Source organism: Geotrypetes seraphini, chromosome 8 (genome assembly GCF_902459505.1).
Source record: "Geotrypetes seraphini chromosome 8, aGeoSer1.1, whole genome shotgun sequence".
NCBI lineage: Eukaryota > Metazoa > Chordata > Amphibia > Gymnophiona > Dermophiidae > Geotrypetes > Geotrypetes seraphini.
Window position 1 is genome coordinate 110,179,909 of NC_047091.1, and position 14,820 is coordinate 110,194,728.

General features: G+C 50.7%; 1 protein-coding gene across 2 annotated transcripts in view; it reads left to right on the top strand.

Moving 5' to 3' along the window:
* ZFR2 (zinc finger RNA binding protein 2) overlaps positions 1-14,820 on the top strand; it is a 353,820-nt gene that overhangs the window by 91,837 nt on the left and 247,163 nt on the right. For both annotated transcript variants that reach the window (XM_033954204.1, XM_033954205.1), the window contains exons 4-5: positions 8,573-8,827; positions 8,915-9,324. In XM_033954204.1, the coding sequence (XP_033810095.1) occupies positions 8,573-8,827; positions 8,915-9,324 (665 nt within the window). The remainder of the gene's footprint in view (positions 1-8,572; positions 8,828-8,914; positions 9,325-14,820) is intronic.

The window sequence follows — 14,820 nt, forward strand, 5'->3', positions numbered from 1 at the left end:
CCCAACACATCGGGCAAAAGGGAGCCCAAGCCCTCTTACCCCGCCAACTCCCCGACAATATCGGGCCAGGAGGGAGCCCAAGTCCTCCTGGCCCTGGCAACCCCCCCCCTGCTAGTTGTTCGGGCCAGGAGGGAGCCCAAACCCTCCTGGCCACGGCGACCCCCTTCCCCCCACTCCGCACTACATTACGGGCAGGAGGGATCCCAGGCCCTCCTGCCCTCGACGCAAACCCCCCTCCCCCCAACGCCCGCCCCCCCCAGCCAACCCGCGACCCCCCTGGCCATCCCCTACGACCCCCCCACCCCCCTTCCCCGTACCTTTGTGTAGTTGGCCGGACAGACGGGAGCCAAACCCGCCTGTCCGGCAGGCAGCCAACGACGGAATGAGGCCGGATTGGCCCATCCGTCCCAAAGCTCCGCCTAATGGTGAGGCCTAAGGCGCCTGGGCCAATCAGAATAGGCCCGGGAGCCTTAGGTCCCTCCTGGGGGCGGGGCCTTGGGCACATGGTCGGGTTGGGCCCATGTGCCTCAGGCCCCGCCCCCAGGTGGGACCTAAGGCTCCCGGGCCTATTCTGATTGGCCCAGGCATCTTAGGCCTCACCAGTAGGCGGAGTTTTGGGATGGATGGGCCAATCTGGCCTCATTCCGTCGTTGGCTGCCTGCCGGACAGGCGAGTTTGACTCCCGTCTGTCCGGCCAACTACACAAAGGTACGGGGAAGGCGGGTCGTGGGGGTCGGCTGGGGGGGGCGGTCGGAGGTTCTTGGGGGGGCGGTCATTGGGGGGAGGGGGGGGTTTGCGTCGAGGGCAGGAGGGCCTGGGATCCCTCCTGCCCGTAATGTAGTGCGGGGTGGGGGTAGGGGGTCGCCGTGGCCAGGTGGGTTTGGGCTCCCTCCTGGCCCGAACAACTAGCGGGGGGGGGGGTCGCCAGGGCCAGGAGGACTTGGGCTCCCTCCTGGCCCGATATTGTCGGGGAGTTGGGGAGTCGGCGAGGCAAGAGGGCTTAGGCTCCCTTTTGCCCCGATCGTGTCGGGGGGGGGGGGGGATAAGAGGGCCTGAGCTCCCTCTTGCCCCGATCATGTCGGGGGTGCCGCAGTTGGTTGAGGCAAGAGGGCTTGAGCTCCCTCTTTCCCCGATCGTGTCGGGTGTCGGGACCACCAAGAGGAAGCAGCAGGACACCGGTAGGAGCTTCTACATGAGGGGGGGGGGGGTCGGGAGGCTGTGGGGGTGCGAGCGGTCCTTCAGGGTGGGGGTGCGGGTGCGTGCGAGCAGTCCTTCGGGGGGGGGGTGCGAGCGGTCCTGCGGGGGGGGGGGGGTGAATCGGACGTCGGGGGGGGGGAACTATGTAAAAAAAATTTTGTACAACGCGCTCACGCATATAACGCGCAAGGATGTGCGCGGTACGTAAAAACCACGTATAACGCGCGCGTTATATGCGAGAAAATACGGTAACTTCCAAAAGGTATTTATATAGGAACAGAAAAATATCAAATGATCTAATGTCCCAGCTTCTAAAAGATTTAAAATGAATAAAGATATATTAAAAAAAATCTATCTACTGTTCCATGTCTTCCCTTCCCATCTATCCATGTGTACCATCTCCTTTCTCTTTCTTCTCCCCTATTCCCATCTATCCATAAGAAGCATTTCTTCTTATCTCTTCCCTGCTGCACCCATTGCTGTGCATATCTCCTCCCTTTGTCTCTTCTTCCCCTCCATCCTTGTGCATCATCTCTCCCATGGTCAGACAACTGCCTTCCCCCTTCCCCCCTCATATGGTCTGGCATCTCTCTCCTCTCTTTCCTATGGTCTGGCATCTCTCTCCTCTCTTTCCCATGGTCTGGCATCTCTCTCCTCTCTTTCCCATGGTCTGGCATCTCTCTCCTCTCTTTCCCATGGTCTGGTATCTCTCTCCTCTCTTTCCCATGGTCTGGTATCTCTCTCCTCTCTTTCCCATGGTCTGGTATCTCTCTCCTCTCTTTCCCATGGTCTGGTATCTCTCTATCCTTCCCTTCCTCTTCCTGAAGTCTAACATCTCTCGCCTCCTCTCCTCTCCTTTCTGTGGTCTGGCATCTCTCTCTTCCCTCCTTCCATCACCCTTCTCCGGAATCTGACATCTCTCCTCTCTCAGAGTGTAACATTTCTCCCTCCCTCCTTTCCATCACTATCAAGTCTAAAAATTCTCCCTCTTTCCCATGTATACCATCTCTCTTTCCCTCCCACTCCAGACACCTTTGTCCAAGAATTTTCTTTTTCTCTTCCCTCAACCACCGGCAATATCTCTTTTTATCCCAGGACTAGCAGGCAGCATATTCTTCACTGATGGGTGACGGCACCGACGGAGCCCCGGTACGGACAATTTTAGAGTGATTGCACTCTAAGAACTTGGAAAGTTCTAGCAGGCCGCACCGCGCACGCGTGAGTGCCTTCCCGCCCGACGGAGGCGCGCGGTCCCCAGTTTCTTAGTTTCCGCAGAGCTAAGAAGACGCGTCCTTTTCAACAGTTGTTGAAAAGAATTTTTTCTTCGCTTCCTGCTCGCGTAAACTTTCAGGAAATCTTGTTTCCTATTTCTTTTTTGTTCTTTTTTTGATTTAAAAAAAAAAACCAAAAAAAAAACACTTTACATTTTTTTGGTTCGCCCCGGCGGGGCCTGTTGCCACCATCGAGGCCTCGGCCTTCGATTTGGCAGAAACCGTTTTCACGTTCATGCCCCCCCAACCCGGGTTTAAGAAGTGCCAGTGGTGTGCACGGCCCATTTCTCTCACCGACCCGCACAACTGATGCTTACAGTGTCTGGGTCCAGACCATCGGGCGTCCACCTGCACCCGCTGTGCCACTTTAAAAAAACGGACTTTGAAAAACCGTCAAATCCAGCAACGGTTGTTATTTGGTGCCGATATGTCTGAACCTACGACACCGGCACCGACATCGGCCCCGTCTCAGTCGGCACCCACCTCGTCGACACCGCGCCGGCGTCACATCCTTCAGGTAAGCCGGCTAAGAAGCCTTCCCCGCTGGAGCGTCCTCCGGTCTCAATAGCAGCGAGCCCAGTCCTGCCGACCTCGAGGTGCCCGCGGATGCGCTCCGCCCCGATTGAGGTCAGCTCCTCGACCTCGGGTTCCTCCTCCTCGGGGCGTCGAGCGGCACCGCAGGTACCGCAGAAGGAAAAAGCGGTACTGGTGCCTTCGCTGGACGAGCGGATTGCTGCCGTCCTGCAGGTGCAACTTAAGGAGCAGTTACAATTGCTCCTTCCTGCCTTATTGACACCGAGCCTTCCAGTCCCGGTCCTGTCTGAGCCACCGGTACCGACAGTGGAGCAGCCTCTATTGTCCGTATCCACTTTGTCGGTACTGGTACATTCTGCTTCCTCGGTCTCCATGCCGATCCTGGCACCGGAACCGAGAGCTTTACACCAGGCTGTGCAATCTTCGGCACCGATACAGCCCTTAACATCTCCCGGTACCGCTTCTCTGAGGTCGGGTAAGTCGACACACAAAACCCGACACCTGGAACCCTCCACACCGGAGTCCCGGGATCGCAGCTTCCAAGTTAGGGATCCTGATCTTTGGGGTGACTCCGAAGAGCCTCTTCTCTCTGAGGGGGAGTGTTCATCGGGTGACGAGGATCCTTCTGTTTTAGATCCGTCCTCTAAGCCTGATGCTACCTCTTTCACCTCCTTCTTGAAAGAGATGTGTGAATCTCTTTCTATTCCCTTGGAGGCCAAAAAAATCCAAAGCGTTCCTTGATGCACTGGATTTTGACCAGCCTCCAAGGGAATTTCTGAAATTACCCCTCCATGATATCTTGAGGGAGACTTTTTACAAGAATCTAGAGATACCTTTGACTATCCCAGGAGCCCCTCGTAAATTGGACTCCTTATATAAAGTCATCCCCATTCCTGGCTTTGACAAACCGCAACTTCCACATGAGTGTCTTTTAGTGGAATCCACACTTAAAAAATCCACAGGCGCTAGTGTGTATGCCTCAGTCCCTCCTGGCAGAGAAGGTAAGGCCATGGATAAATTTGGCAAAAGGTTGTACCAGAATGCGATGTTGGCTAACAGGTCAGGAAATTATGCCTTTCATTTTTCTTTTTATCTGAAGCATCTCATTCAAAATCTGTCTGCTTTTGAAAAGTACCTCCCTGACTGCAAGAAATCTGCCTTTCGCCAAAGTTCTTCCTCTCTTCTACAGCTTAGAAAATTCATGGTCCGGTCGATCTACGACACATTTGAACTGACATCTCGAGCCACGGCCATGTCTGTTGCCATGCGTCGTCTGGCTTGACTCAGAGTCTCAGAACTCGATGTCAACCATCAAGATCGCCTAGCTAATGCTCCTTGCCTAGGCGATGAGCTTTTTGGAGAATCCATGGACTCCACTACGCAAAAACTCTCTGCCCATGAGACTAGGTGGGATACTCTCCTGAAAACTAAAAAGAAGACCCCACCTGCCCGGCCTTTTTGGCAACAATCGGCCTACCAACGCCGCTATGTGGCTCGTCCCTTGCCACCGGCTCCTCAACAGCCTAGACGTTAGCGCCAACAACAAAGGCAAACTCCGAGGCCAGCACAGCAACAACAGGTAAAGCCTCCTCCACCACAAAAGTCTACCCAACCCTTTTGACTTGGTTCTCCAGGGCATAGCCAGTGTTCTACCATCTGCCCATCCTCCACGACCCATAGGAGGACGTCTTGCTTTTTACATCAGCCGTTGGGAAATCATCACCTCGGATCAGTGGGTCCTCAACATCATCCGCCACGGCTATTCTCTCAACTTTCAGACTCTTCCTACCCAAAGTCTGCCAAAAGAGTCTGCTTTGAACACTCCTCAGTCTTCCCTCCTTCTTCAAGAGGTTCAATCCCTCCTCCTTCTGAACGCCATAGAGGAAGTTCCTCTAGATCAAAAGGGGCAGGGATTCTACTCCCGTTATTTTCTGGTCCCCCAAAAAACAGGAGATCTCAGACCCATCCTAGATCTTCGCGATCTCAACAAATGCTTGGTCAAAGAGAAATTCAGGATGCTCTCTTTAGCCACTCTTTACCCTCTTCTCACTCAAGACGACTGGCTATGCTCCCTCGATCTCAAAGAGGCATATACTCACATACCGGTCAATCTGGCCTCCAGACAGTACCTCCGCTTCATGATCAATCATTGTCATTACCAATACAAGGTGCTGCCCTTCGGTCTTGCCTCCTCTCCAAGAGTGTTCACCAAATGTCTGATTGTGGTGGCTGCCTTTCTACGCTCTCACCACCTTCAGGTCTTTCCTTACCTGGACGATTGGTTAATCAAGGCCACTTCCTCTCAGACAGTGCTCCTGGCCACCAACCAAACCATCTTGTTTCTACAACTTCTGGGGTTCGAGATCAATCTACCCAAATCTCATCTCATCCCCACTCAGAGACTTCAATTCATTGGAGCGGTGCTGGACACAGTCCTCATGAGAGCGTTCCTGCCATCCAACCATCTTCACACTCTTCAATCTCTCTTTCAGCAGGTGCTGCCACAACGTTACATCCCTGCCAAGCAAATGATGATACTTTTGGGTCACATGGCCTCAACAGTTCATGTCACACCCTTCGCACGTCTTCACCTGCGCACTTCTCAATGGACCCTAGCTACCCAGTGGTCCCAAGCGACGGATCCTTGCTCACGACACATATTTGTGATATCGTCTCTTCGTCAATCTCTACAATGGTGGTTGATATCCTCAAATCTCTCCAGAGGTCTTCTGTTCCATCTACCTCCTCATCAACTTGTCATCACCTCCGACGCCTCCCCTTATGCCTGGGGAGCTCATTTGAACGAGTTCCAAACTCAAGGCCTTTGGACAGCCCAGGAAAAGACGCATCACATCAATTTCCTAGAACTCAGAGCAATGTTTTATGCCCTCAAGGCCTTCCAACATCTTCTCTTTCCTCAAGTCCTACTGCTGTGCACAGACAATCAAGTTGCGATGTACTACATCAACAAACAGGGTGGAACAGGCTCTCGCCTCTTGTGCCAGGAAGCCCAGAAAATTTGGGCTTGGGCCACAGATCACCAATTATTCCTGAAAGCTATCTACATTCAGGGAGAACAGAATTCCTTAGCGGACAATCTCAGCAGAATTCTCCAGCCTCACGAGTGGACTCTCGATCCTTTAACTCTACAGTCCATCTTCGCTCAGTGGGGCACTCCTCAGATAGACCTCTTTGCAGCTCCTCACAATCACCAGCTGCCCCTCTTCTGCTCCAGACTCTACTCTCCTCACCGTCTGGCAGCAGATGCATTTCTCCTCGATTGGTCCAATCTGTTCCTGTATGCTTTCCCTCCGCTGCCTCTCATGTTACGAACCTTGTTCAAGCTCAAGAGGGAACAGGCCACCATGATTCTCATCGCTCCACGATGGCCCAGGCAACATTGGTTCTCCCTTCTACTTCAACTCAGTTCCAGGGAGCCTATTCTTCTTCCACTGTTTCCTTCTCTGCTTACACAGCATCAGCAGACCCTTCTGCATCCCAACCTCCAGTCTCTGCACCTGACAGCTTGGTATCTCTCGGGCTGACTTCACATGATACTCTTTTGTCTCAGCCCGTTCGTTCTATTCTGGATGCCTCCAGGAAACTGGCCACTCTGCAATGTTACCATCAGAAGTGGACAAGATTTTCTTCCTGGTGTCTTCTTCATCATCATCATGATCCCACTTCCCTTGCAGTGGAGACCTTGTTGGATTATCTTCTTTCTTTGTCTGACTCTGGTCTCAAGTCTACTTCCATCAGAGTCCACTTCAGTGCTATTGCTGCTTTTCATGAGCCAGTTCATGGAAAACTCCTTTCAGCTCATCCTTTGGTTTCCAGATTCATGCGGGGTCTTTTCAATGTGAAACCACCTCTTAAAGCTCCTCCTGTAGTCTGGGATCTCAATGTGGTTCTCTCCGCCTTAATGAAGCCTCCGTTTGAACCTTTGGCTACAGCTTCTTTCAAGTTCCTCACTTGGAAAGTGGTCTTCCTTATTGCTCTTACCTCTGCCAGGAGGGTCAGTGAGCTACATGCACTAGTTGCGGATCCACCTTTTACAGTCTTTCATCATGACAAGGTGGTTCTTCGTACTCATCCAAAGTTTCTCCCTAAGGTTGTCTCTGAATTCCATCTCAACCAATCCATTGTTCTGCCTGTCTTCTTTCCGAAACCTCATTCTCATTCTGGAGAACAGGCTCTGCATACTTTGGACTGTAAGCGGACTTTAGCTTATTATTTAGACCGTACTAAGCCCCATAGATCATCTTCCCAACTCTTTCTGTCCTTTGATCCGAATAACTTGGGACGTCCTGTTTCTAAACGTATGTTGTCCAATTGGCTTGCAGCGTGCATTTTATTCTGTTATGCTCAGACCGGACTGACACTGGAAGGTTCTGTCACGGCCCATAGAGTTTGAGCTATGGCAGCATCTGTGGCTTTCCTCCGTTCCACTCCTATTGAGGAAATCTGCAAGGCTGCTACTTGGTCCTCAGTTCATACTTTTACATCTCATTATTGTCTGGATGCTTTCTCCAGATGGGATGGACACTTCGGCCAATCTGTCTTGCAAAATTTGTTTTCCTAATGGCCAACCTTCCCTCCATCCCTCTTTTTGTTAGCTTGGAGGTCACCCATCAGTCAAGAATATGCTGCCTGCTTGTCCTGGGATAAAGCACAGTTACTTACCGTAACAGGTGTTATCCAGATTCTTGCGTCCCACCCACCTCCCCGGGTTGGCTTCTTAGCTGGCTTATCCTAACTGGGGACCGCGCGCCTCCGTCGGGCGGGAAGGTACTCGCGCGTGCGTGGTGCGGCCTGCTAGAACTTTCCAAGTTCTTAGAGTGCAATCACTCTAAAATTGTCCGTACCGGGGCTCCGTCGGTGCCGTCACTCATCAGTCAAGAATATCTGCCTGCTGTCCCTGGATAACACCTGTTACGGTAAGTAACTGTGCTTTCCCTCCCTTCCTAACCCCCAGCCCATGCAGCATCTGTCCTTCCCTCATTCCCAACCCCAGCCCTCCCCTCTCAGCTGGATCGACAGATCCTAGTTCTCGACTCCCTCCACCTATCACCTCCCGGTGCTGAAATTTAAAGTCTTTGGACACCTGACTCAAAGCCAGCCTCCCCGCCATCAACCTGCTCTGGAAGTGTTCTTTCTGCAGCACTTCCTCTTCCCACGTAGGCAGGACACTGCAGAAAGAATACTTCCAGGGCAGGTGTTAGTGCTGGCAGAGGGCGAGAGGCTGGCTTTGTGTTGGCTGCCTGAAGATTTTAAATTTCAGCAGCGGGGAGGTGGTTGGTGTGTGAGTGTAGTGTCACGCGCACAGTCACTGCGGGCCGCATAAAACAGCCAGGTGGGCCGGATTCAGCCCATGGGCCTTGTTGTTTGACACATGTGCATTAAGCAAATGGTTATCAGTCTTCATCTAGGACAGAAGAGCTTACTGGACTGGTGTGGGGGGGATTCAAGGAAAGAAAAATAGCATGTAAGATCTAATTTCCTAATTGTTTTTCCTTTATTGAAATACTGCTGCTGCAGGAATTATCATAAACTTTGTTTTTTTTTTCCAGGTACAAAAGGAGGTTATGGTCAGTCTGGAAGTACATACAGTCAGCCTCAGCCCCAGTCCCAGCCCCAACCCCAGTCCCAGCCCCAACCCCAGCGACAGGTCACACCTATAAAGCCAGTGCAAACTACAAGTTCCACGTCATCAAGTTACAATGTGTATCCAGCAGTGACAACTGCACAGCAGAATTCTTCTGCAGCCTCGGTTTCTTCTTACACTTCCAATTCTTCCTACAGCTCCACTCCTGCATCCTACTCGGGTAAGGAAAGCATTTTGGAAGTGAATGAGAGAGAATTCCTTTTGCATTCTATATCATGCAAACATTTTTTTTTCTTCTACCTCCCAGGGTCAAGTTACTCTAGTTATGATGCCACGGCTTACTCAACAGCCAGCACATATTACCATCAGCCGCCGCCACAGCAGCCGCAGCAGCCACCGCCACCACAGCAGCAGCCACCACCACCGTTGCCACAGCAGCCACCACAACAGCAGCCGCCACAGCAGCCACAACAACAGCAGCAGCAGCAACAACAGCAGCCACAACAGCAACCACCACCATCTGCTGGGCAACAGAAGCCAGCTGTAGCTTCATCATGGAGCAGCACAGGGAATGGGACCAGCACTAGCACCACCCCTGGCAATAGCTTCAACAAGAAACCACCATTTCCAAACAAGCAGCTGAAACCAAAAGGGCCTCCCAAGCAACCTCAGCTTCACTATTGTGACATCTGCAAGATCAGCTGTGCTGGTCCCCAGGTCAGAAACTTTATCTACTACACTACCTTTTATGTTATACACTCTCAGATTATCAGTGTTCCTCCTTCCATCCCACCAAACATGCACACACAAGAAATCCTAGATCAGGTTTTGAGAGAATGAGATTTGTGACTCCAGAGCTAACTTTGAGCAATGAAATTAACAAAAAATGGCAGATCAGTGGCGCCCCCCCCAACTTACATTTTTGATATGCTTCTCATATTGAATGTGATTTTTAAAAGTGGGATGCATAAGTATCCAAAACTTTTAGATGAAAGTGAGGATGGTTAACTCATGCCAACTGGAGGAGAGGTGCTGTGAAACAAATAGCACAGGTATAGTAATCCTTTTAAAAAGAAGTAAAACTGCAGGGTCAGCCTGCTAGTGGATGAGCCACATGTATGTACAAGGTGGGAATGAAGTGCTAGGAATCCTCAATCCCAGTTCTGTTCACTAGTAGCCCATGCTCTTGTGAAGGATAATTAGAAATTAGTCTCAAAATAGGTATCTATGAATCCTTCCAACGTAGGTGACTTATTAAAAAAAAGATGACATAATTTAGATATAATGGCTCTCTGTCTTTTGAGGGAGTCCCAGATCTTTAAAAATGGCTTTGTAACCCTTTCCAGACCGAACAAGTGATTTGTAAAATTTATTTTTGATTGAATATTACACACTTGTTGTAAGATATGAAAACGAATAAAGATTTAAAAAAAAAAAAGACATAAGGGCATGTGTGTGTGCTTGTTGCAGGTTTCCGGGTCTCACAACAAGACCCGGAAACCTGCAACAAGCACAATGACACTATGCAAGCTTAATCTTCAGTATTTCTATGCCTCTAGCATATGGTGATGCATTCTCCTTGGCTGGTCTGGCAAAATGAGCTCCTGATCTGTTGGGGATCTGGCATACAGCTGAGCAAAAGATATCTTGGGTCTTGGATTCCATTGCCAGTTTTTTTTAGGAGGAGGAAAGCCTCAGAAGTCTGTCTTTCTCCCCTTTTTCATTTGATTTCTTTCCGAAGGGTACAGATGTATCCATCAGCAGACCTGGTACACACTGTGGCTTCCCTTCAGGTATAAATTGCAGGGCTCTCTTGTTTCAGGGCTCAGGACTGAAGAGCTATGCTGGCGTCTCATCCAGACATAGCCAGATTTATGAAGTGTGCTTTCTGCAAAGAAACCACTTGTCAAGGCCCTGTTCCCTATGTGCTAAGCAGAAGGTGAGGGAAAATAAGTGGGGATGACCCCTAGCTCCAAAATACTTGGTAAGCTGGCTAACAGGTACCACCAGGGAGATTGGCCTGTCGGCTGCAGACCTCAGTCTGCTGCTTCTCTCGCAGGCAGAGCTGACACTAAAGGTGATAAGCTGCGAGCACTTAAAAACACCAAATAAAATAAGAAAAAAGAGAGAGCAGAACAGAAGCACTCCTTCTGGCTTGTGTGCAGAAGAGAAAAACTGCAGGTGGCAGTAAAGCTCCCGGTGAAGTAGGGGGTCACAGAAAAATTCCAGAGTGGATTTCTTTTACATAGATATTCCAGTGCAACAGGTGAGACATTATCCCAGGACAAGCAGGCAGCATATTCTTGACTGATGGGTGACGGCACCGACGGAGCCCCGGTACGGACAATTTTAGAGTGATTGCACTCTAAGAACTTGGAAAGTTCTGGTAGGCCGCACCGCGCACGCGCGAGTGCCTTCCCGCCTGACATAGGCGCGCGGTCCCCAGTTTCTTAGTTTCCGCGGAGCTAAGAAGATGCAACTTTCAACGGCTGTTGAAAATTTTTTCCTAACGCCTTCCCGCTCGCGTAAACTTTTTCTATATATTTTTCTTTACTTATTTTCTTTTAAAAAAAAAAAAAAAAATCTGAAAATAATTTTCTTTTCTTTTTTTCTCAATTTTTCGGGTTTGCCCCGGCGGGGCCTGCTGCCACCATCGAGGCCTCGGCCTTCGATTTGGCAGAAGCCGTTTTTACCTTCATGCCCCCCCAACCCGGTTTTAAAAAGTGCCAGCGGTGCGCGAGGCCTATTTCTCTCACCGACCCGCACAACTGTTGCTTACAGTGCCTCGGCCCTGACTATCAGGCGTCCACCTGCACCCGCTGTGCCACTCTGAAAAAGAGAACTCTTAAAAACCGCCAAATTCAACAGCGGTTATTGTTTGGTACCGAGATGTCGGATTCGGCGGCACCGGTCCCCACTTCGACCCCGACACAGTCGGCACCTGCCTCGTCGACACCGCGTGACATCGCGCCGGCGTCGCATCCGTCAGGTAAGCCGGCTAAGAAGCCTTCCCCGCTGGAGCGTCCTCCGGTCTCAGTGGCAGCGAGCCCAATCCTGCCGACCTCGAGGCGCCCGCGGAAGCGCTCCGCTCCGATTGAGGTAAGCCCCTCGACATCGGGTTCCTCTTCGGAGTGTAGAGCGGCACCCAAGGTACCGCAGAAGAAAAAAGCGGTACCGGTGCCTTCATTGAACGAGCGCATTGCCGCCGTCCTGCAGATGCAGCTTAAGGAACAGTTGCAACAAATCCTTCCTGCACTGTTGGCGCCGAGCCTTCCGGTCCCGGTCCGGTCTGAGCCACCGGTACCGACGGTGGATCAGCCCCTTCTTTCGGCATCCACTTTGTCGATACCGCTTCATTCTGCTTCCTCGGTCTCCATGCCAGTCCTAGCACCGGAACCGAGAGCTCAACACCAGGCTGTTCAGACTTCGGCACCGATGCAGCCCTTAATGTCTCCCGGTACTGTGTCTATGAGGTCAGGTAAGTCGGCACGCAAAACCCGACACCTGGAACCCTCCACACCGGAATCTCGAGACCTCAGTTTTCAGGTTCGAGATCCTGATCTGTGGGGTGACTCAGAGGACCCTCTTCTCTCTGAAGGGGAATGTTCATCTGGTGATGAGGATCCTTCGGCTTTAGACCCATCCTCTAGACCAGATGTAACCTCTTTCTCATCTTTCTTAAAAGAGATGTGTGACTCTCTCTCTATTCCCTTGGAGGCTTGAGTCAAAGAAATCCAAAGCTTTTCTTGATGCACTGGATTTTGACCAACCTCCAAGGGAATATCTCAAATTACCTCTCCATGACATCTTGAGAGAGACGTTTTACAAGAATTTAGAGACACCTTTGACCATACCTGGAGCCCCCCGCAAGTTAGACTCCTTATATAAAGTCATCCCAATTCCTGGGTTTGACTAACCACAGCTCCCACATGAGTCTCTATTAGTGGAATCCACTCTAAAGAAATCCACAGGAGCTAGTGTATACGCCTCAGTCCCTCCTGGCAGAGAAGGTAAAGCCATGGACAAATTTGGCAAGAGGTTGTACCAGAATGCGATGTTAGCCAACAGGTCAGGGAATTACGCTTTCCACTTCTCATTCTATCTCAAGCATCTCATACAAAATCTGACTGCTTTTGAGAAGTACCTCCCTGACCGTAAAAAATCTGCCTTTCGCCAAACTACTTCATCGCTCTTACAACTTCGAAAGTTCATGGTCAGGTCGATCTATGACACCTTTGAGCTGACCTCTCTGGCCACAGCTATGTCGGTGGCCATGCGCCGACTGGCATGGCTCAGAATGTCAGAACTATCGACTAGCTAATGCACCTTGCCTGGGGGATGAGCTGTTTGGAGAATCCATGGACTCCACTACTCAAAAGCTTTCGGCTCATGAGACTAGGTGGGATACTCTCCTCAAAACAAAAAAGAAGACCCCACCTACCAGGCCTTTTCGTCAGCAATCGGCCTACCAGCGTCGATTTGTGGCTCGTCCTTTGCCACCGGCAGCTCAACAACCCAGGCGTCAGAGGCAACAACAAAGGCAAAACACTAGACCTGCACAGCAGCAACAACAGGTGAAGCCTCCTCCTCCACAAAAACCTTCACAACCCTTTTGACTTGGTTCTCCAGGACATAGCCAGTATCCCTCCATCTGCCCATCTTTCGCTGCCTATAGGAGGACGCCTTACTCATTTCATAAGCCGTTGGGAAACCATCACATCGGACCAGTGGGTCCTCAACATCATCCACCACGGCTACTCTCTCAACTTTCAGACTCTTCCTGCCCAAGGTCTACCAAAAGAGTCTGCTTTGAACACTCCTCAGTCTTCCCTTCTTCTTCAAGAGGTTCAATCCCTCCTCCTTCTGAACGCCATAGAGGAAGTTCCTCTAGATCAAAAGGGGCAAGGATTCTACTCCTGAGACAGGAGATCTCAGACCCATCCTAGATCTTCGCGATCTAAACAAATGCTTGGTCAAAGAGAAATTCAGAATGCTTTCTCTGGCCACTCTTTACCCTCTTCTCAATCAAGGCGACTGGCTGTGTTCCCTCGATCTCAAAGAAGCATACACTCATATACCGGTCAATCTGGTCTCCAGACAGTACCTACGCTTCATGATCAATTGTTGTCATTACCAATACAAGGTGCTGCCCTTCGGTCTTGCCTCCTCTCCAAGAGTGTTAACCAAATGTCTGATTGTGGTGGCTGCCTTTCTACGCTCTCACCACCTTCAGGTCTTTCCTTACCTGGACGACTGGTTAATCAAGGCCAATTCATCTCAGACTGTTCTCCTGGCCACCAACCAAACCGTCCTGTTTCTTCAACTTCTGGGGTTCGAGATCAATCTACCCAAATCTCATCTCATCCCCTCTCAGAGACTTCAATTCATCGGAGCTGTCTTGGACACAGTCCTCATGAGAGCGTTTCTGCCATCCAACCGTCTTCAAACACTTCAATCTCTATGTCAGCAGGTGCTTCCACAACATTCCATCTCTGCCAAGCAAATGATGATACTCTTGGGTCACATGGCCTCCACAGTTCATGTCACACCCTTCGCACATCTTCACCTGCGCACTCCTCAATGGACCCTAGCTACCCAGTGGTCCCAAGCGATGGATCCTTGCTCACGTCACATATCTGTGACATTATCTCTTCGTCAGTCTCTACAATGGTGGTTGATATCCTCAAATCTCTCCAGAGGTCTTCTCTTCCATCTACCTCCTCATCAACTTATCATCACCACCGATGCCTCCCCTTACGCCTGGGGAGCTCATTTGAACGAGTTCCAAACTCAAGGACTTTGGACAGCTCAGGAAATGAAGCATCACATCAATTTCCTGGAACTCAGAGCGATGTTTTATGCCCTCAAGGCCTTCCAACATCTTCTCTTTCCTCAAGTAGTCCTGCTGTGCACAGACAATCAAGTTCCGATGTACTACATCAACAAACAGGGTGGGACAGGCTCTCGCCTCTTGTGCCAGGAAGCCCAGAAGATCTGGACTTGGGCCATAGATCACCATCTATTCCTGAAAGCTATCTACATTCAGGGAGAAAAGAATTCCTTAGGGGACAAGCTCAGCAGAATTCTCCAGCCTCACGAGTGGACACTCGATCCTTCCACTCTACAGTCCATCTTCGTTCAATGGGGCACTCCTCAGATAGACCTTTTTGCAGCTCCTCACAATCACCAGCTGCCCCTTTTTTGCTCCAGACT